The sequence below is a fragment of the Lynx rufus genome, unplaced genomic scaffold, assembly GCF_022079265.1.
Source record: "Lynx rufus isolate CCGP_SWC_20201006 ecotype Redwood Valley unplaced genomic scaffold, mLynRuf1.p SCAF_5, whole genome shotgun sequence".
Taxonomy (NCBI): domain Eukaryota; kingdom Metazoa; phylum Chordata; class Mammalia; order Carnivora; family Felidae; genus Lynx; species Lynx rufus.
Window position 1 is genome coordinate 130,060,853 of NW_025814867.1, and position 25,559 is coordinate 130,086,411.

Sequence of the window (25,559 nt, forward strand, 5' to 3'; positions counted from 1 at the left end):
AAGAGAGAGAGTGCAAGTATGTATGAGAGAGAAGGAATCTTAAGCAGACTCCAGCTCAGGGCGGAGCCTGATGGGTGACTCTATCCCACGCCCCTGTGGGATCATGACCTGAGCCAAAATCAAGAGTCAGACACTCAACTAACTGAGCCACACAGGGAGCCCCCCAAAAAACATGCTCTTAAATACAGAGAACAAATTGGTGGTTGCCCAAGGGAAGATGGGTAGGCGGATGGGTGAAAGAGGCGAAGAGGATTAAAACTACACATTTTGATGAGCACTGAGTAATGTATAGCATTATTGAATCATTATATTGTACACTTGAAACTAATACAATACTGCATGTTAATTATACTTCAGTTTAAAAAAAGGAGGGGCGTCTGGGTGGCTCAGTTGGTTAAGCGTCAGACTTCAGCTCAGGTCACGATCTCACGGTCTGCGAGTTTGAGCCCCGCATCGGGCTCTGGGCTGATGGCTCAGAGCCTGGAGCCTGCTTCCGATTCTGTGTCTCCCTCTCTCTCTGCCCCTCCCCCGTTCATGCTCTGTCTCTCTCTGTCTCAAAAATAAATAAACATTAAAAAAAATATTTTTTTAAATAAAAAAAGGAAAGGGAGGGGCGCCTGGGTGGCTCAGTCGGTTGAGTGTCCGACTTCAGCTCAGGTCATGATCTCGCAGTTCCTGAGTTCAAGCCCCGCGTCGGACTCTGTGCTGACAGCTGGGAGACTGGAGCCTGCTTCGGATTCTGTCTCCCTCTCTGCCCCTCCCCCAATCATGCTCTGTCTCCCTCTCTCTCTCTCTCAAAAATAAACATTTTTAAAAAATTCAAAAGGAAAGGAATCTAGATATTTCATTAAGTTAAAAGATTGTTGGGGTGCCTGGGTGGCTCAGTCGGTTAAGCGTCCGACTTCGGCTCAGGTCATGATCTCGCGGTCTGTGGGTTCGAGCCCCGCGTCAGGCTCTGTGCTGACAGCTCAGAGCCTGTAGCCTGTTTCAGATTCTGTGTCTCCCTCTTTCTCTGACCCTCCCCTGTTCATGCTCTCTCTCTCTGTGTCTCAAAAATACATAAATGTAAAAAAAAAAATTGTTTTAGCCTCTTTACACCTTTGGTAAATCAACCAGAGACCTTCTGCTATTTATTTGTTCATTCATTCATTCATTCATTCGTTTATTATTTGTGACCCTCTGTAATTTAAAAAACCAAATGGGAAATCAACAGTAGCCTGAATAAACTGCAGCGCAGTCACACAGTAGGAATGTATACAGCCATGAGCATGAACAACAGCTACAGGCAACAGTAAGGACAAATCTCACAAGTAAGATGTTGAGGGCAAGAAACCAACTGCAAAGGAGTAGTAGTATGTGATTCTATAATTCTGTTTCTACAAAAGTTTTTTAAAAAGGAAAAAGTATACTGCTACTAGAAGTCAGGGTACTGTTTCTTCTTGGTAAAGACAGAGGGGACAAGATTGAAGGGGTACACAAATTGGGCTTGGATAATGGTTATATTCTGTTTCTTGATCTGGGTCTGAGTATTGGTTCAATTTGTGAAAATTCATCAAGCCATATACTTAGGAGTGCAGTTTTATATCTGTATCTATATCTACAACGATATCTATATCTATATATACACACATATGTATATGTATACACACACATATAACATATAGTATACTTTAAATAAAGAGTAAAAAGAAAGCAAAAGTAAACATAAAATATGACTAAGTCAAAATTACTCAAAAATATTTTTTCATGTTTTAAGAAATTAGTATTACATTTTCATTTCAATTACGTTCACAAAGCTTATTCAATCGCTGAAGTATACGAGAAGCAAAGCGCAAGGTCCTCAGTATGACTGGATTACAGAGAAGTAAGTTCATTTGAATTTTTAAAACAAACGTGTATTCAATGATTGTCTGGTTTGCTTAAAGACTAACTCCGAAACAGATTTAAGAAGATAAGGATTATAATTTCAATATATAGAAATAGTTATCTTAGCTTATAGAAGGAAAATCCTAAGCAGCATTAAGTTGAATTTTTTAGGATATTGAGGATATTTATTATTGAAAGCATACCTATGCCAACTAATGTGTGAGGCATTGGAATCATTTGTTACTTCAGTCTTCACTAAGGAATATAAGAAAGGTATTATTATCCACCCTATGTTTCCAAAAATAAGATTTCAAGATCTTGGCCAATAAAATGTAGACTCCAGGTCCATGTGATGAGAAAATTGATTGTCTTTGCAGTGCCTACTAAGATGTCCCATTCCTGGGAGAGCTAGTTAACAAGAGTCTGGTGGTTAAAAATAGAGGAGAAGGACTTAAAACCAATAGTGTTGTAAGCATAGTAAATGGAATTAAAGCTTGGGGGCAGGCTGCTTTTTCAAATTCATTACTAGTTTGAACCATATGAAATAGCCATTTTTGTAGGTCAGAATGGTTTGGTAATGGTAATTTGATATGTTTTCTAGCATAGCTTTGGTATCCAACAGTATTGAGATGTAATGCTGTATTTTAATATACACACAATAGTTATAACTGATCTGTAGAGCCTTCCGCTTAGGAAACATAATCAAGAAAACTAAAAAAGGAAAATACAGTAGTTTTTAAAGCTACTGGATCGTGAGATAGGATGTTCAATTCCACTCTCACCACTTTGTAGTCCTGTACACTGGGGCAAGTTAACTTACTTCTCTGGACTTGGTAGTAACAATTTTATCTACCTCCTAAAGTTTTTGAAAGTTAAATCATGTAACACAAACTCTTAGGACAGTGTCTGGCATATAAAACATTCAATAACATGTTAGCCATTTCAACATCAGCAGTCACAGCTCCTCGCAATTGGTGTCTCCTATTTATAAACCCATCACAGAATGCAGTTAATAAAAAGGGCAAAATTGAGCCAATGTTTATGAAAGTTTCTTTTATACACAGCAACTTTGGGATAACCAGGGATTAAAATAAGATCTAATCCCCATTGCTACACAATATGGCTACATTATTATCAGGTTATGTCACTTGAGGCAGCAGTCAGGAGAGATCTAGTTCCTTCCTGTTTTCCCAACTCCCATCTTTCTGGTTGTCGTTTTCTAAGCAAGTGGGCCATCTCTAGAATACTGAAATCTTGACTTCTGGCTATATTGTGAGCTCTATTTCTCTAAATGTGCTAATGGAGATGAAGACTAGGTAGTTCATGTGGCTGCTGTGCTACTGAATTAGTAAGGCCAAGGTAGTGGGTATGAACGGGGACAAAGCTGACTGGCTTCTCTTGATCTCTGACAAAGGTAACCAGAGTTGCTCACCTGTTTTTTATGGATTGACCAATCTGAGTACATGGGTAGTTATATAGTTGATCAAAGATAGGCATCTTGTTTATCTCCTGAGCATGGCACAAAGAACAAAATAAACATGAATAGACATATGAGTAAAATGTAAAAATAGGTTATAAATGGAGAAATATATTTATAAAAAAATATTGTGAAAATCTTGAAAACTATTTGCTCCAAGATGTTAGAAGGGAAGTAACACACATGCATTTTTGTGTGTGTGCTAAGATAAGCAATAAAGGTCAATGTTTGCATTCACATTTATAAAATGTAGCTCATCATTAATATATTTACAATTGGTTTACTGCTGATATATGTAGTAGAAAATGTAATGTGTTCAGAAAGTAAGACTTAAATGATTCGGAATGAGTGACAGTGAAGTGCAAATAGGAATGCAATATACATATTGATAACACTTCAGTCACCATGAATTCCCTCTAAACATCTGCTTTTGGCTTTCTGTTCTGAGCATTTGTGTAAGTCTCCAGGTATTACAAAACAGTCTTCTGCTTTCCCTGCATTGCCATATCTATGATTTTACAGAGGTAATGGACATGAATTAATGTTGACCATGATGTGCAAAGTCCTGTTGTTTCATATATTTCATCTGATATTTAGTTGAATCAGTTCCCTTTCATTCGGTCTTGGCCAGAAGCACAGGGGCAACAAATGACACTTTGGCCAAATGTTTATGTAGTTTTTGTCCAAAGAATAAGATGAACTTTATCAGAAAATTACAAAGTATTAATGAATCAACCAATTATGCAGGATTATTTATTAACTATAGGTTAATTTAGGTCTTGGCTCCATTATGGTCAAAGGCCATGAATTGGTATTCAGAATACTGGACATACTATTCAGATGGTAAAGGAACTGTCTCTTCTAAATTAGGAAAATACAGAAATTAGAAAAATTAGAAAAGTACAGAAGCAACCCCAGAGTCAGGATGCAGGCAAGTAGGCAACAGCTGCTGAAGTCACATGCCATGAGCATCAGATCAGCTCTATCCCTACCTTCTCTGTCACTTGTCAACCTCAAAAATGTACTCTGGCCTAGTCCTGAATGGAAAATAAAGTACACAGTTTAAAAAACAAACTTCAAAGTGGTATTTATTTACATTAAAATGTGAATTACCTGTACACACACAAATTTAAGAGGCACAATCTGCTATGCACAAGAACTATATAGTTTTCAGTACATGTGATACACAGTAGCATCTGTTAAGTCAGTGGTTTGAGTGAAAACACAGTACCAAAACATTCCTGATACAAAATAAATTACTCATTCACATATTCTAATCATACAACAGTTAATATTTAAAAAGTTATGCACTTCAAAAAACACTAGTTAGATGTACAACCAAAACGTATTAGGTTTGTTTTATGAAAAATGTTTTCAGATTAGGCATAAATATCCCTTCCAGGAAGCATTTTTATCTTTTAAATAAATAAACTACATCGATTTCAAGACCATTTATATATAGCCCCCTAAAATATGATCAAAGACAGACATTACTTCGTATTTTTAAAGGTGTAACTATATTAGAGAATATGCTAAACACTGCCCCCAAATTCCAACACTGCCATTCTATTTTTCAGACACAAATTATTTAAATTCGCTTTTTAGTATATGAGATTAGCTGCCCTTTTTTAACAAATTGTTGCCCTAACACGTTGTCCTAAACTATCTCATGTATTTGAGAAAGTCAAGGTTTTTTTTAAAAAAAATGTCAAAATTCTTCAGGTTAAAATTGATATTTTATGTGGAGATTTTGACAGATGGAACACTTTTTTCTTAAAGACCTTTGCAAAAAGATCTTTTCCAATCCTAAAATCTATTACAGATTCATTTCGTCTGAGAGAACACTCAAATATTTTCATAATGCAGTGAAGGATTCATCTTTGGCATTTCTCTGTTAGTTCTAAAATAAAATATGTCAACAAACATTTTTTTCCTACCTACTTGACATTCCGTACACAAACTATTTGATTGAAATTGTGTCTTAACAGCAATCTCATTGCTAACATTATTTTTTTAGATCTGCGAAAAATATTAACATTCAGCTTTTTATTATGAGTAGCTGAATTGTTTTGATGTTGCTGAAATGAGTTTCCTTAGTTCTCTTTTCAGTGATTGGAAATTCAACAGCCTTTAAATTCAACAATGGATATAAAGCAGACATACTTTCCATCAACAAACATGTTGACCAGAGTATAATCTTTGAATATGGTATGAAGCATGCTTGTATTAAGAAAAAAAAATAAATAAATCTTTAAATATGGGCATCTCAGAAACAGAACTGCTTGCTATATTTTCTTTCTTGGTCCCTGTAGCTTTTCTAAACAGAAACAAACAAAAGCAAAACAAAACTGCTACAAATGCTGATTTGTAGAAATTTTTCCACATTGCCTTCCACATTAGATTGCAACATTACTTCCAATATTCACAATTTTTTTTTTGCTCTCATCACATACTAACCTTAAGGCTAAAAACAGTCCAAGAGTGACTATTGTAAAATGATAGTGGGAAACAGTAATAAGGATTTTACAAATGATCTTCAGTCAAATAACATGGGGTAAAATCTCTGTAGAAACTGAATCAAGTAGGATTTGATAGTTTAAATGCAAGCTACAGTGTCCAGGGCTCACTGAAAATAAAGATACAAAAACAAAAACATAAATACTGTAGCTAATTACTGCTAATTACCAAGTCTGCAAACACTGTGGATAACAAAAAAGAGATAGTGATGATGGCTTTATTATGACATTAAGACATGTATCAAATCAAATTAATAATTCCTGTTTTCTAACCAGGCAGAATCATGGAAATCCAAGCAAATAATGTATAACAAATGAAGGAACTACAGTGTAAGTTGGTTACTTTTACTGTCTGGTACTGAAACATTTGAATAAATAACGTAAGTTTGAATTTGTGAAAGCAAATTTATTACATACATGTCAGTTACTGAATATTACATATGCAGCTTATATTAATAATACTGCCTATCTCCCAGCCAATGTAAAAATCTGACACCAATACTGTCCTTCAAGTATAGCTCAAACTAATAGTTACATGTGATGACCAAGTCAATCAATTACCAGCTCCTGCTAATACAATTTAGTAAGAACTGGGAATTGTAAAATTGGCACCAGGCAATGTTTACAGAATACAACGTTAAGTGCATATGGTTATCTACTTCCAGAATCCAAAAAACAAAGCCACCCATGCTCCTTTAAGAGTTTTACCTCAATTCTGTCATTTTAGAAGTATTTGTTGGAATGTGATCTCTCCAAAATCAAATAGGATCAATCTGGTCACATTTCATCCTAAAACAAAATGTTATGTAAAATTTCTGTGTATCTAAATGTTCCCTTTCAGGTAAATTTGTGAGATTATTTTACAGATTTTTCTTTATTGGAGGAGGTGGTCTGATAAGGAGGAAGAGATCATGAGACAATCACAAATAATCATCCCTCTATAATTCAGTTGAAGTTGGTCTTCTGTAAATGCTTATTGGGAATTTCTAAAGCACTGACTTGAAGAGGCCAAGAGCCTCCATCGATCCCTGCTTGGATGGCCACTCCTGTCACCACGGCCAGGTCAGGGTCTACAGAAGTGTTGGGATCCTTTCCAAAGAACTCTTGAATGACTTGGCGGATTCGAGGAATACGAGTAGAGCCCCCAACCAAAACCACCTCATCAATCTCAGTCTTTTCCAGGTGGCCTTCTTTTAGTACTTGCTGAATGGGTACAAGTATTTTCTGGAAGAGATCTTCATTAAGGGTGTCAAAGAGCTTCCGTGATATTTCTGTTTCAAATAACACCTGACTTTCTCCACTTTTCTTTTCAGAAAGGCCAGCTCCAAACACACTGTTCACATGGTGGCCATCAGCGGGGGAAAATCTGTCCTTTGGCAGTTCAGTGTCACTACTCTGAGGTTCTTTCTTGTCTTTTTCCTCCACTGTTAGTAATACTGACAACTGAGCAGACTGATGAAGAGTCAGGTTTAATTTGACCATTTCCACAGCTTGTCTTAATCGGTGAATTTCTTCTTTCCTAGAGGGTCGAAAGCCGTATGTTTGATAGATCTGTTTATATAAGTACTGAAGCAATCTTTGATTGAAGTCCTGTCCTCCAAGTTTATTGTTTCCTAAGTTAGAAATAAAAAAGTTCATATTACATTTATGCATTTGTATGTGTATATGCATATACATGTCTGTAGTATGTATGGAAATGATATTCTAGACATACATCTCTTGCTTAATGTACTTAACTATTAAGATTTTATTCATACAAAAACTGATTAAAAATAATTGGGTTAAAAAGATTTTAACTAAAATGTGTTCTATTTAAAAACAGTGCATATCTGGTTAAAATTTTTATTTTTCTTAGTTTTAATTTTTTAAATATAATTTATTTTCAAGTTAGCTAACATATGTACACAGTGTGCTTTTGGCTGCGGGAATAGATTCCCATGATTCATCGCTTACACACAACGCCCAGTGCTCATCCCATCAAGTGCCATCCTCAATGCCCATCACCCATTTTCCCCTCTCCCCTGGCCACCCCAACAACCTTCAGTTTGTTCTCTGTATTTAAGAGTCTCTTATGGTTTGCCTCCCTCTCTGTTTGAAACTATTTTTTTCCCCTTCCCTTCCCCCATGGTTAAAATTTTTAAATGATAGAAAAGGAAATATTTCTTAATGATATCAAATAATTTTTCAGAAGATAAAGATTGACAACAGATTAGCTTTTAATTGCAATTTAAAAACTGACTGCCATTATTCTCAAAAGAAGAAAGTCCTTATAATTAAAAAGTAGCAGTAGACATTTTGTCTTTTTATAACATGTTTGCTTGCTTAAGAGCTGAAATTAAAAGAAAAAAAAGATGTAAAGGGAAAAGATAAATGTGGTACAAACCCCTGGCACTGAACTTGGTTCTAAAGAATCCAGTTAGGAAAAAGAAAAAAGCAGGAGTTAGACAACCTATAACTGACAACTTCTCTTTCAAGACAGGCTCAATTCCTTAAATTAAAACAAAACCTTTAAAGAAAGACTTAGAATGCAAAATCCTCTTATTTCTTAGAGAATACTATTAATAGTATTAGATTTTCTAAAGACATCTATTTTGTAAAATATATTATCAAATGAAATAAACTGATCACTCTTCATTTTAAAGGGTTTTTCTTGCTTTCTGTCCCCTTCACCACAGCCATCAAGTCCTACTGGCTCAGTGAACTACAACTGGCAGTATATTTATCTACCATGTAGGATACCCATTTTTTTTAGACTTCACTTTTTGCTGTAAAAATACACAAATGGTGGTTATAAAATTACATACATAGATTACCAAAATGAAGTCAAAGTACACTGAAAAAAATTTTTAAATAAACATTTAACACATTAGGTGTGCTAAGGAAAGCATTGTGTGAACCTCTTTTAGTCTCCCTGTATTTTTCTTACCAGACATTGCTCGGGTTAGAAACATTCCTCCTTGTTTATTTAGCAACGACACATCTAGAGTTCCTCCGCCCAAATCTATCACCAAGACGTGAAAGACATCAGCCTTGTGGAGGCCATAGGCCATAGCTGCCGCCGTGGGTTCATTTATTACCCTCAAGATCTTCAGTCCTGTAAGATTGGTTGGAAGGAAGAACAATTCATCGGAGGACACCATTATCAAAATTTCTTCCCACTCAACCTCACACAATGTTAGTGTGTTTTCTAAAGCATGAACCCCAATGAGTAACAATGGCTTTTATTAAGGTAAGAAAAAGAAAAGCCCAGATTCAGTAGAATGTATCATTCTAGTCTTTATTAATTAATATTTAATTAAAAAAACTCTTAGCTTCTTCTAATTTTCATTATTTTACTTGGGAATACATAAGCAATAAAAGCTTAATCATTACGTGCTATAATAAATTGCTGTGGAAATGAAAGCCTGGAGCCTGTTTCAAATTCTGTGTCTCCCTCTCTCTGCCCCTCCCCCGCTTGCACTGTCTCTCTCTCTCTCTCTCTCTCTCTCTCTCTCTCAAAAATAAATAAAACATCATATATATATCATATGATATATATCCTATATGTATGTCATATATATGACTTTGACAGGGGCTCCTGGGTGGCTCAGTTGGTTAAGCATCTGACTCTTGATTCCGGCTCAGATCATGATCTCAGTTTGTGGCATCGAGCCCCGTGTTGGGCTCTGAGCTTGGGATTCTCTCTCACTCCCTCTCTCTCTGCCCTTCCCCTACTTGCCCTTTGTCTCTCTCAAAATAAAGAAACTTAAAAAAAAAAAAAAGACTCTGATAAAAACAAGCAGATAAATAGATAAAAAATTAGATGAAATATTTCAATAGACACAATGACGCAAAAAGTAGACTTAAAATTTAGGACGCTCAAAAAAAAATTTAGGACCCTCAAATGCAAATCTGAAATATACAGCAATCTGATCTTGAAGATAATGTTAAACATTACAGTGAACAGTGAAAGTTCAGATTTCTTTGTGCAAATTTCTTGCTTTACCCTAAGTGCCACACTTAATGAGTGGTTTAGAAAGCAATATGCTATTATGCATCAGGAACCATAAAAAACTATTCAAACTCTGAAGAATTTATTTAAAAACCTTAACACCATTTCCTTTAGCTCTCTGACTTCATCACTCACTCTGCTCTGGCCACACTACCTACTTCTCATCTTCACATGTGCCAGCAAATTCCCATTTTATGGCTGCTAAATGACTGTTTTCTCTCCTGCAACAGACTTCCTCTGTATATCTGCTTGCCTAACAACCTCACCTCCTTCAAATCTGCTTACATGTCACCTTCTCAAGGAGGCCTACTTGGCCACTGTAAAACCCAAGTCCCCCACCTCCTGACCACTCCCAGCAATTCTCGTCTTATGCTGTTCTGTCTTCCATAGCACATTTCTTTCTGATACACATTTATCAGGGCTCTGCACCAGGGGCAATTCTGGCCCTCAGGGAACACTGGGCAATGCCAGAAGACAGATGACTGCCATGTCCTGGAGAGGCTGGTGCTGCTGGCATCTAGTGAGCAGAGGCTAGGGATGCTCTTAACTCTCCTATAATGCATGGGACAGTTCCCCACAAGAGAATTATCTAGGCCCAAATATGCTAGGGGTGAGAAACCCCATAATATACTTATTTTTAATACAGACTTTCTGTTTCTCTCCAATAGAATAGAAGCTCCACGGAAACAGGGATTTATGTTTTGTTTGCCAAGGGACCCAATATTTGCTGAATGGTTTTAAATGAGTTCTCTTCCACCTCAGATTAAAAAAAATATATATATATATTACACTCATCTTAACATTAAAGAAAATTTATAAAAAAAATTCCTCACTGCTATCATGAACCCATGTCCTCAGTCTTTGTCACAGGACTATCTTATTGGCCGTCGTCATAATATGTTGCATTTTACATTGCGCTATAGAATTTTTTTAATTTTTATCTTTAAATGTATATCAAAATCCATCTAATTTACCTCCTTTGGGTTTATTTACATGCCTAGATAATTAGGTGGTTTGCAAAGTGATATACCTTACTACAGAAGATTTTCAAAATAAGAACATTTTGAGAAAAAATGCAACACAGGCAAGGGTGGTATTACCTGCAAGGTTAGCAGCTTCAATTGTTGAATTTCTCTGTTTTAGATCAAATTCTGCTGGTACAGAAATAACCGCATTAGCAACTGGCATTCCGAGATACTCCTCTGCCATTTCCTTTAACTTCAACAGTAGTCTAGAGCCAACATATTCTGGGGAAACGGTGATGGTCTCATTACTTGTCACCGAAAACTCAACCATTCCATTTTTGTTTAAAACCTATGAATAGGATTAGTAAAAAACAAACAAAACAAAAAGGACAGAAAGAAATGTAAAACTGTGTGCGTACACATCCACACACATATACTTAAACACATACATACATACACACTGGACTTATTCAATAAAAATTTAACTTCATAAGGTCATAAAATTTTTTGTAATCTGTCATTTACCAAGATGAGAAGTTATTAAAAGTTATACTTCAAAATCTATAAAGTGAATTAACACCATAGCTTTCAATAACAGCAGAATAACCAAATTCATCACCAAGCATATAAATGGAACACAGAAGATCTTCAATATATATTTGTTAAACGAATAAAAGAAAAAAGGTGAAATATAAGGAATAAAAGTTGCTGGCTCATGTATTTGATCCAGGATCTTCTTTTAATTAACTTGTTTCCAAAAATAATTGATAACTGAACAAATGTTCTGGTACATATTAACACGAATCATTTTAGTAGTTCATTATGTTCTTATCCAAGAATCAAGTATCATTTACATTCTTATTTCCACGAAAACATGTATCATGTATTAGCTCCTTATCCCTGCTAATGTGGTTGTATATTTAAAAAACTAGATGAGGGGCACCTGGGTGGCCCAGTCGGTTAAGCATCTGACTTCTGATTTTGGCTCAGGTCAAGATCTCACGGTTCGTGGGGGGTTAAGCTTCTAGTCTGGTTCTTCACTGACAGTGTGGAGCCTGCTTGGGATTCTCTCTCTCCCTCTCCCCTGCTTGTGCATGCATGCTCTCTCTCTCTCAAAATACATAAACTTTAAAAAATAAATTAAATAAAAATAAAGAAATAGATTAATTCTAAAACATACTATTCCACTTTCACCAACAGACTATATTAATATCAATAGTAAAGACAATTAGTCTCTTCTAAGAAATTATAAGAACTTTACTCTCATCGCTCTAGACTGTATAATAGGTTTCAATGAAGAAAACTTGACCATCCACAGACCTATCTGGGAAAAACAAAAACAAGCTACGATTAAAACAGACGTATCTGGGAAAAACAAAAATAAGACACGATTAAAATAAGATTCAAAGACACCATACCCTCAGAGCCCAGGTGAAACAAACAACAACAAAAAAATCAAAACACTTAGAAGCTTAACAACAACAACAAAAACTGAAAATAACTCTGTGTTGGAAAACAGTACAGAAGTTCCTCAAAAAACTGAAGCTAGGACTACCATATGATGTAGCAATTCCACTTCTGGGAATATACCCTTGTGTAGCTATCTGCACCCCCACGTTCACAGCAGCATTTACTTACGATAGCCACGCCATGAATACAAACTAAGTGTCTATCAACAGATAAATGGATAATGTTGATATACACACATAATGAAATATTATTCAGCCATGAAAAAGAAAATCCTTCTGTCTGTGACAACATGAATGGACCCTGAGAGTATTACACTAAGTGTCAGTAAGTCAGAGAAAGACAAACACTATATGATCTCTCATGTGTAGAATCTAAAACAACAACCAAACTCAGATAAGCTGGTTTATCAGCTGGTTTACCAGCAGTAGGGGATGGGAGCATGGGCAAAATGGATGAAGGTGGTCAAAACAAAAAGGTACAAACTTCCAGTCATAAGGTAAACAAGTACTGGGAACATAATGTTCAACATGATAACCAGAGTTAATAACACTGTGTGGTATATATGAAAGCTGTTGAGAGAATAAATTCCAAGAGCTCTCACAACAAAGGAAAAAAATTTATTTCTTCTTCTGTATCTATATGAGATGATGGATGTTAACTTATTGTGCTAAACATTTCACAACATATTTAAGTCAAATCATTATGTTGTACACCATAAACTTATACAGGGCTGTATGTCAGTTATATCCTAAAAGTCAGGGAAAAAATAACTTGCATCAATACGTAATACACCCAAAATCATAATTTTGAGGACATGTATAGCTTTATATAATTTAAGCACTGCTTACGAAAGATTTATAAATTAATAAAAGATTCTAAGAATAAAGCTAAAAAAGAACAAAGAAATAAATATAAGAAATACATGGGGTAAATTTATGTTCTCCTTTGTATATGCATAAAAAATCTGAGAATTTTATTCAATAAGCAGCACTGATACAGCTATTAATTTTAAAACCTATTCGTTTAGAATTCCACTTCATAATTACCAAAAAAGAAAGAAAAAGAAACCCTCTATGGAAAGAACATTTAAATATTTAAAAGACATGGGTCGGGGGTATGGATAAAATAAGCGATGGGGATTAAAGAGTACACTTACCATAATGAAAAAAAGAATTAAAATATTTAAAAGAAAAAACATCAAAACACAACCTTACAAATGCTCAAGTGAAAGTATTAGAAAAAAATTCAAATGGATAGGATGGAAAAGGGCATTGTAAGTCTGTAAGAGTCTATAAGCATTTTTTTTTTAATTTCAAGATGATTTGCCACATGAAAATTTAACATTTTAAAAAAAATTTTTTTTCAATGTTTATTTATTTTTGAGAGACAGAGAGAGACAGAGCATGAGCAGGGAAGGGGCAGAGAGACAGGGAGACACAGAATTCAAAGCAGGCTCCAGGCTCTGAGCTGTCAGCACAGAGCCTGACGCGGGGCTCGAACCCATGAACTGTGAGATCAGACGCTTAACCAACCGAGCCACTCAGGTGTCTTGAAAATTTAACATTCTTGAAAGCTCAAAAGCAAAATTATATAGCATCATTTAAATAAAAAGAACATTAGAAACAAAAAAAAACCACTGAAAACATATCACAAAGGTATTTTATAGTCATAAAAAAACATACACCCCAAAATAGGATTCTAAAGAAAATAAAAATGCCAATGAACATATTAAAAAAAAAAAAAACCTGACCTCACTAAAAATCAAAGGAATGAAAAATTAATATAAGATACCATTTTCACTTATTTATTGGCAAAGATTAAAAAATAGTAACTAGGGAAGACATAAGCATTCTAAAAAAGATAGTTAAGACACACAACCTTTCAGCGCACAATTTGACAATATCAATCAAAGTACTCAGAGAACTCGAATTCTCCTACTTCTACAATTCCAGTTTAGGAAATGATCAAGAAGAACACAAAGATATATGTACAAGGCTACTCAAAGAAGTTACAACATAAGTGGAAAACCAGGGAAAAAATAAAATGTGCACTTATTGAGAATGGACAAATATAGGAATAGCCGTTCCAAGTGTCCATGAAAACAATGTGAACCTATTATCCAACTGTCCAGGTCACATTGTTGAGTTTCAAACAAGTCATAAAACAGCTATGCCTAGTATGATCTCTCTCTTTTTTTTTAAGTACACAAATGGGTATAACCTAACACACACAAAGCATCTGTCCATCTATCTGGCTATCTGGCCATTGATCCATAGTACATGGGGGTTTCAGCTTTTTGCTACAATGAAACAGAGAGCTAAGTAGACACTCTGAGGATGGCAGAGCAAGGATACAGCTGAGGCTCTGAGTCCATGATAGCACTGTGGAGCCAATGAATCAACTCATTCTGGAATTGCTGTAGGTCTGCTCGTTGTAACACGACTTCCACGCAGATTAGGGCGAAACAGAATGTTGTATAAGGCATCATTTGCAACAATATGCTGAACTAAAATTAAAATAGATTTTAGCCTAATCACTTACCTTAAATGGGTATCTGCCAATCTCAGCCTCCAGCTCTTCTGGGGTAAATATCTTGCCTATGAATCTTTTGGCATCATATATTGTGTTCTGAGGATTTGAATCTGCGAGCTCTAAGCTTTCATAACCCACATACACATCATCGTCAGTAAAGGACACCATGCTGGGTATACTGATATGCCCATTTTCATCTGGAATGACCTTTACTTTTCCTGTGCCGGGAAAAAACACCCCAACCGAACAGTAGGTGGTGCCAAGGTCAATGCCAATCACTTTAGGAGTAGGCAATGGTAAATACTGTTGTGCCAAATAGCCAGCCAACAGGAGAGTCAAAACAGCTGATCCTGAAATACAGGCAAATTAAAAGATAGGTCTTAGTAAACTAGTATGATACGCTAAATTACTATAGCAAACTCCCTTTAATATCACTCTTTGAGATAAGACTAATAATCCACACTCTCAAAATATTTTCTTTTATAGTACTAATGGTAACAATTCTCTCAGGCATCAAGTTTTTCATAATGCAAAGTGATCATAACACAATTAAAATGAAGGAACAACAACAACAAAAAACTCCTCTAGTTGTAGGTCTGTGTACTTCACCTTGGTGAATGAGAAGTAAAAACTTTTAATTGTGCTGACGCTGACAGGAAAACCCATTTATCTCTAGCGAAAGCTAGATAAATGTTAAATATAGGTGCATTTCAAATTCTTGATCATTTGGTATTTAGATCTTATAGCTTTCTACACAGCTTTAATTATCATTATTAAAAAGAAATTTCATTATTAAAATTTCCACAGCAAAAACTTTGTTATTATCGTTGGGGTAAAACTCTACCCCTTCATCTCCTTTCTCTTTCCAAAAGAATGAACGGGATAAATTGGTAAAATGATTTTGAAAGTTGCTTAAATATTAAACTGTCACTTTACAACAGAACACAGTTAACTTCTTGTATTTAAACAGGAATTAAGGAATACTTCTTGAGGAGTTAATATGTAGGGAAAGAGAACCCTAAATGTGGAACCCTGAAGGCAACATAAAGCGCCTTGAAGGCAGGTTTTGTTCACTGTTCTATCCCCTCCACCAGGAATGGCTCCTAGCAAATAGCAGAGGCTCAACTAATATTAATTGATTAAAACAAAAACAAAAACAAAAACACAAATATGAACAAACGCCATGCAGATTGTAAACATAAGTGATGAAGAAAGATGCCACTTTAAAATTACAATTAATCTGTTATTTGTTTTCAGGAGAGAATATCCATACGTGTTACATACGACTCCAAACGTCAATCGGTAGGAGTCTGTTTCACTAACTGTACGCTCATATTCAACACATAACTAAAAAAAAAAGAAAGAAAGAAAGAAAGAAAGAAAGAAAGAAAGAAAGAAAGAAAGAAAGAAAGGACATCAAGCGCCAACCCCACTTTCCACTTGCTCCTACGTGGGAAACTTCAGAAACATTTCATCGTTTTCCCGTTCGGGGAGGATTAATTGCTAAACTAGATGGGTGGAAAGAGCATCAGACCACACATCCAAGAGGCCTGACCTCTCAAGATGCAGCAGCATCCCAGGACTCTGCAGCTCAGGCTGCTGGTGCTGCTCCTCCCCCTTCCTCTACAAAGAGGTCTTGGGGATTCACGTTCTTGCGGCCTCTCGAAGGCCTCAATTCAACCAATGACTCAAAATCGACGTTCATTTGAAAAGAACTGTTCCTGAGGCCCGATGTCCTTGGGATGTACGCAGAGGGTCGCCGCCGGCCCTGCATGGCCTACTCTGGCCCAGGCCATTCTAGACGCGACCCCCAATTCGGCAACCCGAAGAGCCAAAAACCGACTCTAAGTCATCTTTTCGAAGCCCTTCCCACTGCGCCAATTGGATCCAGGAGGTGACAACCACCCCCGCCTATCCCCGCCTCCCCAAACCGCTCGAGTGCCCGCAACAGCCACAGGGAACCCCTGGTCACTGACCTAAGATCGTCATCTCTCCGGCCATCACAGTCCCGCCGAAGAGGCTTGGGATGACTGTACCAGACGTGAGGTGACGCCCCCACGCCACCCCGCAGCCCCAAGGCCTACTGGGTAATGTAGTTCTTTTTCTCCGACGCAGTCGGAGAAGCTACATATATAACCAGAGAAGGGACTTCATTTACCGTCAGGTCGCAGGACTGAGAACTTCCATTCAACAGCTGCCAGTGACGTCTAAGCCGCCCTCCTACGCCGGGGCTACGGAACCAATGAGGCTGAGGTGGAGGAGAGCCAAGAAGAGGGACTGGAATTTATAATCAAACCTGAAGCGACTGGAGCCAAGTAGAGGTAAAAACAAATGATTTCTTTAGCGCCGCCCTGCCGCTTTGCATTGTGGGGAGTGTAGTTCCGGCCTGCCCCTCTTCGCTGGAGGGAGAGTGAGGACAGTTAGGTTATTGCTTCGTTTGGTCCTGTTCCTAGCCAGGCCCGGGTTCGAGCCTTTGCTTTTTCGTTCTTCCTGCCTTTCAAAGAGTGCTCCTTTGCCTAGATCTAGATTCTGCATGGGGATCCTTTAAGCGCCCCTCACCCCTCCAGCCTTCCTACAACAGCCCCTACAGCAGTGTGGGCACAGAGGCAGGCTGATGGGGCATCGCTGAAACTCCCAATAAAGCTCCTCAGCCCTCTACTTTTGTTTTGGGATAAAAGTATTCAAGCAGTCTTCAGTGAATGTGATTTATTCAAGAGAGCAAGGAAGCATTTTGTCTTGCTAACACCGAAGTGGACTATTACTAACGAAAACAAAACACTTGAGCTTTCTCTTGAATTAAGTCACAATTGGTAGGAATTGCCTTCATGGACAAGTCCTGTAACATATAATGGCCATTTAGGACACTTGTGAAGTGTTTTCTCAGGTCCGTGTCTATAATGTACAACCCCCCCCCCCTTTTTTTCTTCTTTTCTTCTTGGTTACTGGGTAGTACTTAATGGCTCTTTTTGAGAGTGTTTTGTCTTTTATTGCTGTTATTAAAGGGCACCAGAACTATGATCCTGGAGAATTGAAATGTTTCCTCACCTTAGATGTAAATCAAGTTGATATCCCTGTTGATAACAAGTCTACCTGCTGGAGTAATACACCACCACTGGCTTTCTAGCTGCTTAAAACACATACATGAAAATATTATGGTTATTGAAGGTGAAGGAAGTATAGTTAATGGGGATTTATTATAATCTCTCCACTTTCGTGCATTGAAAAAAATATTTCACAATGTAAAGCATAAAAAGTATGTGTATGTCTAGGGAGTACTATTGAGTATAATTTCCCTATGAAGAACACATAATTCACTCAATTCATGGATATTATTAAGTATAATGATCATATTAACAAACATTTATTGACCATAGTGGTAACCACTGGTAACAACAGAAGGAGAGACAGAAGGTAAACACATACATGTAATTGATTATGGTATATGCTGTGAAAATAAAGGAAACCTCATCTAAAATGGAGCCCAGAAGTCTTGAATGGGCAATTCTCTGGGACTACCACTGGTTGTCAGTTGCAGACTCCACCAGAAGGAATCATACTTTGCATGCTTAGCAGGAAGAAGCTTAATTTACTGCCCCAGCAAGAGGAAGTAAACTTTTCTCCTTGACCAGCAATAGCGATAGCCAATGAGAAGTTCAAACTCTCATTCAACTCCAACAGACTTTTAAGAAAGAGCTTCACAATTTCATCCTTTCCTCCATAAAAGCAAGCACTGGACTTTGTGCTCTGGACTTGCCTGTGGTTCACTATAGTTTGCTTGTCCCAAGTTGCAATTCCTCTACTATTTCTGAATAAACTCACTTTGCTAATAAAATAACTGGCTAGTTTTAGGATTGACAACACCGTATTTGCGGTATGGACAGAGGGCAGAAACAGAATTGAATAAACACTGTAATTTTATCTTGAAGTTGAGAAGACTTAGTGAAAGAGAATATGTCTAAGAAATACTTAGAAGAGTAAAAGGGAGCCAGGAGATGGGTTAATAGGATATGAAGCAATTAGTTGAAGGTGTCCCAGAAAGAGGGAACTGAATTACCAAGAGCATATAAACAGAAAATAATCTCATAGGTTAGATGTTCGGGATCATAAAGCAACAGGTGAAAGTCTGAGAGGGAAGACAAGAGATATAAACCAAATCAAGAGGATTAGTCATTTGTGGCAGGCCCTATTATCCCTATTATCCCTGCCACCCACTCCTTCCTCCTTGTTAATAGGATCCTGATATGGTCAAGAAGTAGGTAGAGCTCACATGATCTCATCGTGGAATGCTCTTAATATAGGAGAGAAACTAAAATAGAACTAAACACTTTCCATTTTTCCATTACATTACTGCCTTAACAAATTACCACAAATTTATTATTTTACATTTCTGTAGATCAGAATTTTGGTATGGATCTCACTGGATTAAATCAAAACAGCAGAGGGTTACATTCCTTTCTGGAGATTCTAGGGGGGGAATTGTTTCCTGCTAGATAGGAATTGCTGGCAGAATTTATTTCCTTGGCGATTGGAGGATCAAGGTTCTTATTTTCTTGCTACCTGTAAACTTAGGCTTATTTCCAGCTTCTAGAGGCCACCCACATTACTTAACGAGAGACTTTCTACCTCTGTGGCAACAGTAGACTCAGAAGACATCATGTGATTAAATTGGACCCGCCTGGACAATCCAAGATAATCTCCCCATCTCGAGCCCTGTAACTTAAAAAAAAAATCTGTAAAGCCTGTTTTGCCTTGCAAAGTAACATAGTCACAGGTTACAAGAATTAGAATGTGAACTTAAGCCTACCACAATTTGCTCTCTGGTCCCCAAAGATTTGTATCCATCCACATGCAAAGTCTCATCCTACTACAGCATCAACTCAAAGTCCAAGAAACTCTTGTAAACATCATCAGCTCAAAAGTTCTAAATATCATTACCTAAATCTTCTAAAGTGAATGGTAGCTGTGGTCACTTATTCCTTCTTGTCTGCTTATAACCAGAGGAACAATGAAATACTTAGATAAGAATGTTGGTTATACTAATGTTAAGTAGAACTGCAAACCCCAGAGTTGGGAAATAAGGATGAGGGCAGGGATATGGAAAGAAATGTGGATATACCGTTTTCTTCATTTTTCTTAGCAGGGAGTTCATAGATATTTGGAATGGAGAATTTAAGAAATCAAAGCTTAAATAGATAATTCAAGGTTGTGAAGGCAACTTTCTGAATGACTAAAAAATGATAAAATATACAGATAAAAGAATAGGTTATAAAGAAGAATAAGTAGGACAAAATTAAAATATATACTTTTTCAGTTTTTCCTAGAAAAGTGTCAATACGTGTCATTTAAAGTTAAATTTAAAAAATCTATGTACCAAAACATATGAAAAAAGGAAGCAATAAACCAAAAAAATTTACCAGATAACAGATTTAGGATCAATTGTTATTGTATGCATAAATATAAATAGGGTGGACTAAAAACTACCAGATTGTCTTTTTTTATTCACAATTGTAAGTATTTATTAGAGACTTTTAAATAGATAACTAAATGAAGTTCATAGCCGGAAAATAATCTTAGAGGGCATCTGGATCCACCCCTTTATTTATAGAGAGAAAAATAGAGGCCAAGAGAAGTCAAGAAAATTATGATCTCAATTAGTGTTCATTCTCTTAATAAATTATACTTCACCTTCAATTTGGTGATTAGAGGTAATCTTTAACAATAGTAGCTGAAGTGAAAAATTGTCTAATTATATATCCCGATATTTCTCATTATTATTTCAGAAATGTGCTCCATTAGGAAAATCACTGCCAAATAATAAAAATCTTACCATATATCAATCTAATTCAGGGGACAAATTGTCCTTGTTGTTGTTTAATTCACACTTATTTCTCTTCCCTCATCTGTATACGAAAAGTTCATTGAATGGAAAATTGATCCAGTTCTCTGCACTTTCATTAAAAGAATAAGTGTATTGAAATTACAATTTAGTTTAAGTTACATTGCTAGATTCTATGAAGCACTATAATATTGGAACATAAAAGATTACTACTATGTTAAAATTATGCCATAATAGGACAGATCTCATGTATTGAGCCAGAGTATTTATACATTTTTTCCTTCTGCTAGACTGTTATGGTTCCATATATTTCTGTTTTCGGGGGATTGAAAATTTATTGCATGAAGATTTTTCATGTAAAGGTATTGGTAGGAAATAAATTTGATTTGTAACTAAAAAGCTGATACTAATGTTTTTGTTTTTTCACAGAATCTCATTATACCTCCAAACTTTTGAAAGATGAATATGTTTGCCTTTTATTTTAAAAATAGCTTATATTTTCATTATTGTCTGTAAGTTTAAATTAATTTAAGTGGAAATGTATATCACATATGTTTACAATAAGAAATGTATGATCAAAGATATATCCCAAACAACAAACCAGCACCAACCTTAGAATTATTACCAGTACAGTTGAAAATGAGATAAGAATACTCATTTACAACTATTATATAAGAGTACTTTGGAATTAGCAGTCTCTGCAAAAAATAAATAGAAAGTATAAATTCGAGAAAAATAGGCAAATCTATCATCATTTTCTAATTATATGATTATTGTATTAGTTCAGGCTACTATAGCAAAATAACATAAGCTAGATAGCTCATAGACAACAGAAATGTAATTCTCATAGTTCTGGAGGCTGTGAAGTCCCTGTTTCCTGGTTCAAGACTGCTGTCCTCATTCTGTGTCTTCACAGGGTGGAAGGAACAAGGGAACTCTCTGGGGTCTTTCATAAGGGTATTAATCACATTCATGAGGATTAATTATACCCTCATGATCTAACTACCTCTCAAAGGTCCCACCTTCTAAAACTATTATATTGGGGATTAAGTTTAACATAGATTTAGGGGGTAAGAAGGAATGATTGCCTTAAAGATGTGGTTCCATTGCCATTGTCTTCTATTGTTTCTTTTGGAAAGTCAGTCATAAATCTCATTCTTACTTTCTGAAGTTAATCGAATCTTCTGAAATCTTCTTGTCTTGTCTCTGCCTGATTAAAAGGTTTTTCTATTTGTTTTTGAGCATTTTACCTATGTTTTGCCATGTATAGTTCCTTTGTATCTATCCTTTTTGGGGCTGACTGAGATTCCTGGATCTCTGATTGATGCCTCTCATAAGGCTTGGAAAAATTCTCATCCATATCTCTTTAAATATTGTTTCTGTCCCTTTTCTCTTCATCTGAGATTCCAGTTACACATACATTAGCTCATGTCTTGTATTAACTTTTTCTCCTATATTCATTTATACTCAGTTCTTTCTGTTCTATTTTTTTCTCTCTGTGCTTCAGTTTGAATATTTTTCTGTTTTTATGTTTACTAATAGTGTCTTTACTGTGTCGAATCTGGTATTAAACTATTCCATGAATTCTTAAATTCATATATGTATTTTTTCGATCCTAGAATGTTTCATTGGTTTTTACATTGATTCTAATTATATGTTGAAAATATCAATCTTTTATTCTTTACATAATTTACTTTATTTAAAATTATTGTAATCTTGTTATGTACTTTAAAGCTCTTGTCTGTTTATTCTGATGACATTCATGGAAGGGACGTGGTCTCCTTATATCATCTTATTTTCCCCCATTTCAATTACATTTTCCTGCTTCTTCCAGTGTCTCATATTTACTTTTGCATGCCAAAGAACCATGAAGAGAGAGGTTGATGTTATTTCCCTCAGCATTTGCCCTTTTCTTTGTTACACACATGGGCTGAGGGCAGATCATCTCAGTTCACAAGGGAATTTAGCTCGGTGGGCACTTAATTGTAACTTAAGATAAATTTAGTACTTCTATGGTTTCATATATTTCAAGTAGAGAAATTTTCTGTGTTTTTGTGGACCCCACCCTCTAAAGGGGCTTTGTCTCCTCAGCTGTGCAAAAAAGCAGGAATTTTTGCACCACCCCAACACTCGCATTTGGGCTCCTTTAGATTCTATTGCCGATGACCACCCAAAACTCTGCTGATTTCTCTTTCTGTAGCAAGTTTTTTTTTCTTAATTTAAATCAAGCTGGATCTTTAGTATGTACACGGAAGATTTTGCAAATGCTCCCAATGAAGAGAATTGCCACTGGTCTTATCTTGCCCAAGAGGAGCTATTCCATCCCTGGAAACAATTCTTCTAGTCCTCTTTGCTTTCTCACTACTTTCAGGTTTGCCTTTACAAACTTGAGTTACATGCCTTTTTTCTTGCATGCCTTTTTTCTTGTTTATTGAAACAGGGGCTAGAGCTTGCTCCTATGTTCTGCATTCTACTCAGGGGTTTTTATTTATTTTTCTTTATTTATTTTTGAGAGAGAAGGAGAGAGAGAGGGGGAGAGAGAGGGAGAGAGAATGAGAGAGGAGCAGAGAGAGAGGGAGACAGAGAATTCCAAGCAGAATCCCTCTGCCATCAGCTCAGAGCCTGACTCAGGGCTCGAATTCATGAACCGTGAGATCGTGACCTGAGCGGAAATCAAGGGTCTGATTCTTAACCTACTGAGCACCCAGTCACCCCTATATTAAGGGGTTTTAAGTACATAATTTAACTTGTTCATTAACTTTTTTTATGTTTATTTTTGAGAGAGAGAAAGGGAGAGAGCAAGAGCCAGAAAGGGGTGGAGAGAGAGGGGGACAGAGGATCCAAAGCACCCTCTGTGCTGACAGCAGCAAGCCCAATGTGGGGCTTGAACTCACGAACCTTGCAATCATGGCCCGAGTGGAAGTCAGATGCTCAACCAACTTGAGTCCCATCTTGCTTGTTAACTTTAAGTGATAAGTCATTGCTGGTGTGAATACTGTGATTCACAGTGTTCACGGTATTCACAGGATTGAAAAGGATTTTGAAATCACATTTGGATTCTTGGGGAATGAGAGCCATAATTAATTAACAATGTCTACCATGGGTTTGGATATGGAGGTGTGGCATGCATGCTATTCCTATGTCTGATTGCACTATTTATTACTGTGTGCTAAAAACTTTGGTGGGTGGTAAATGTGCCCAAGACAGAGGAAGATGAAGAAGGAAACAGGCAAGTCCAGTGCAGACTATGGTGGAGGTTTCAGGAGACAAGGGGCTTTGTTGTCTTGTTCTTCGTTATATTCCCTGTTCCTAGAACTGTGAGTGCCAAATACATGGTGGCTGCCTAAAATATATTAACTGAATGAATAAATAAAAGAAGTAAATACCGAAAGGATATGAAAGGATATGGGTGAAACCCTTTACTAAGTCTTAGGGATCCAGCTGCTTAAAGACTCTGACTATGTCTAGCACATTTTAATATTTTCAGAGCATGCCATACATGAGTATTAGATGCTTTGTGATTGAATGAATGTGTATTGGAACATGTAATCACATATATTTCTAGTGTTACTAAAATAATTGGATTTATCCATGAACTATTATCTATTCCCAAATTGTGTCAAATGCTGTATTCACTGAGGGCGATTTTTACTTAAGCTAATAATGATATGTGAGTTTGTACAAATAGCATGATTATATCTTTAAATTTATTGTGCCAAATGCTGCATAAACAGTGTGTTCAACAACCTGACAAAATAATTTTATAGGCTTTTATCTTCTTTAATGAGTATTAGTATATTCTGCCATGAGGCTAGTCATTCAAAGATCACACTACCTTGAACTTGAAGATCAAAACAAATGATTAGACTCATGAAAGATAAACCACTTCTTTCTGGACAATCAATTTTTAATGATGAGTTTGAATTTAAATATGTATTATTTGAGCTGTCTTTAAGGTATAACAGTCTATGGTTTGCTAAAAAGTTTATTTGAATTATTAATAAAACATAAAATAATAGTAGTTACCTATTTACTTCTATAATAACTGCTTTGTATGTATTATAAGCTTTTTTTGCAAGCTTTATTTCTAAAAATGGGATTTGTGATAGATTAATAACTTTTTAAAGACAGGAGACAGATTTTGAGAGTTAGCTAAGGGAGAATTTGAAACTAGGTCTGTTTATTAAAGACATTAACAAACAACCTATCTTCTTGTCTTAGTCAACTTGGGCTGTCATAATAACAAAATAACCATAGATTAGGTGGCTTAAGCAATAGAAATTTACTTTCTCATATTTCTAGGGACTGTAAACTCCAAGATCAAGGTATCAAGGTAGCAGCTGATTCAGTTTTTGGTGAAAGTTCTCTTCCTCGTTTGCAGAGGGTTGCCTTTTCTGTGTGTCTTCACATGGTTTTAAGAGAGAGGGAGAGGGAGTGGGAAGGGAGAGAGATTTCTCTTCTTATAAGGTCATAATCCTTTTATTTTTATTTATTTAAAAATTTTTAAGTTTATTTATTTAAGGGGCACCTGGGCGGCTCAGTCAGTTAAGCATCTGACGCTTGGTTTGATTGAAGTCATGATCTCACAGTATGTGAGTTCGAGCCCCATGTCAGGCACTGCACTGACAGCAGAGGGATTCTGCTTGGGATTCTCTATCTCTCTTTCTCTGCCCCTCACTGGCTCACACTGTCTCTGACTCTCTCAAAAGAAATAAATAAACTTTTTTGAACAAGTGACTGAGCCACCCAGGTGCCCCGGTCATAGTCCTTATAGATTAGGACCCCACCTATATAACTTCATTTAATCTTAATCACCTCCTATAGATCATATATATATAGTCACATGGAGCTTAGGGCTTCAATATAATAATTTGGAGGAATGCAGTTCAATCCATAGCAGTTTTTA

The 25,559-nt window shown here is 36.3% G+C and overlaps 1 protein-coding gene across 1 annotated transcript; it reads right to left on the reverse strand.

Annotated features, from left to right (window-relative positions):
* Positions 1-4,404: 4,404 nt before the first annotated feature.
* Positions 4,405-16,838, reverse strand: HSPA13 (heat shock protein family A (Hsp70) member 13). The gene is made up of 5 exons (XM_047099871.1): positions 16,794-16,838; positions 14,827-15,167; positions 10,951-11,164; positions 8,786-8,953; positions 4,405-7,472 (listed from the first exon to the last, which is right to left on the reverse strand). Exons 1-5 carry the CDS (start codon positions 16,816-16,818, stop codon positions 6,805-6,807), a joined length of 1,416 nt encoding a protein of 471 aa, XP_046955827.1. The 5' UTR covers positions 16,819-16,838; the 3' UTR covers positions 4,405-6,804.
* Between the last annotated feature and the right edge of the window lie 8,721 nt (positions 16,839-25,559).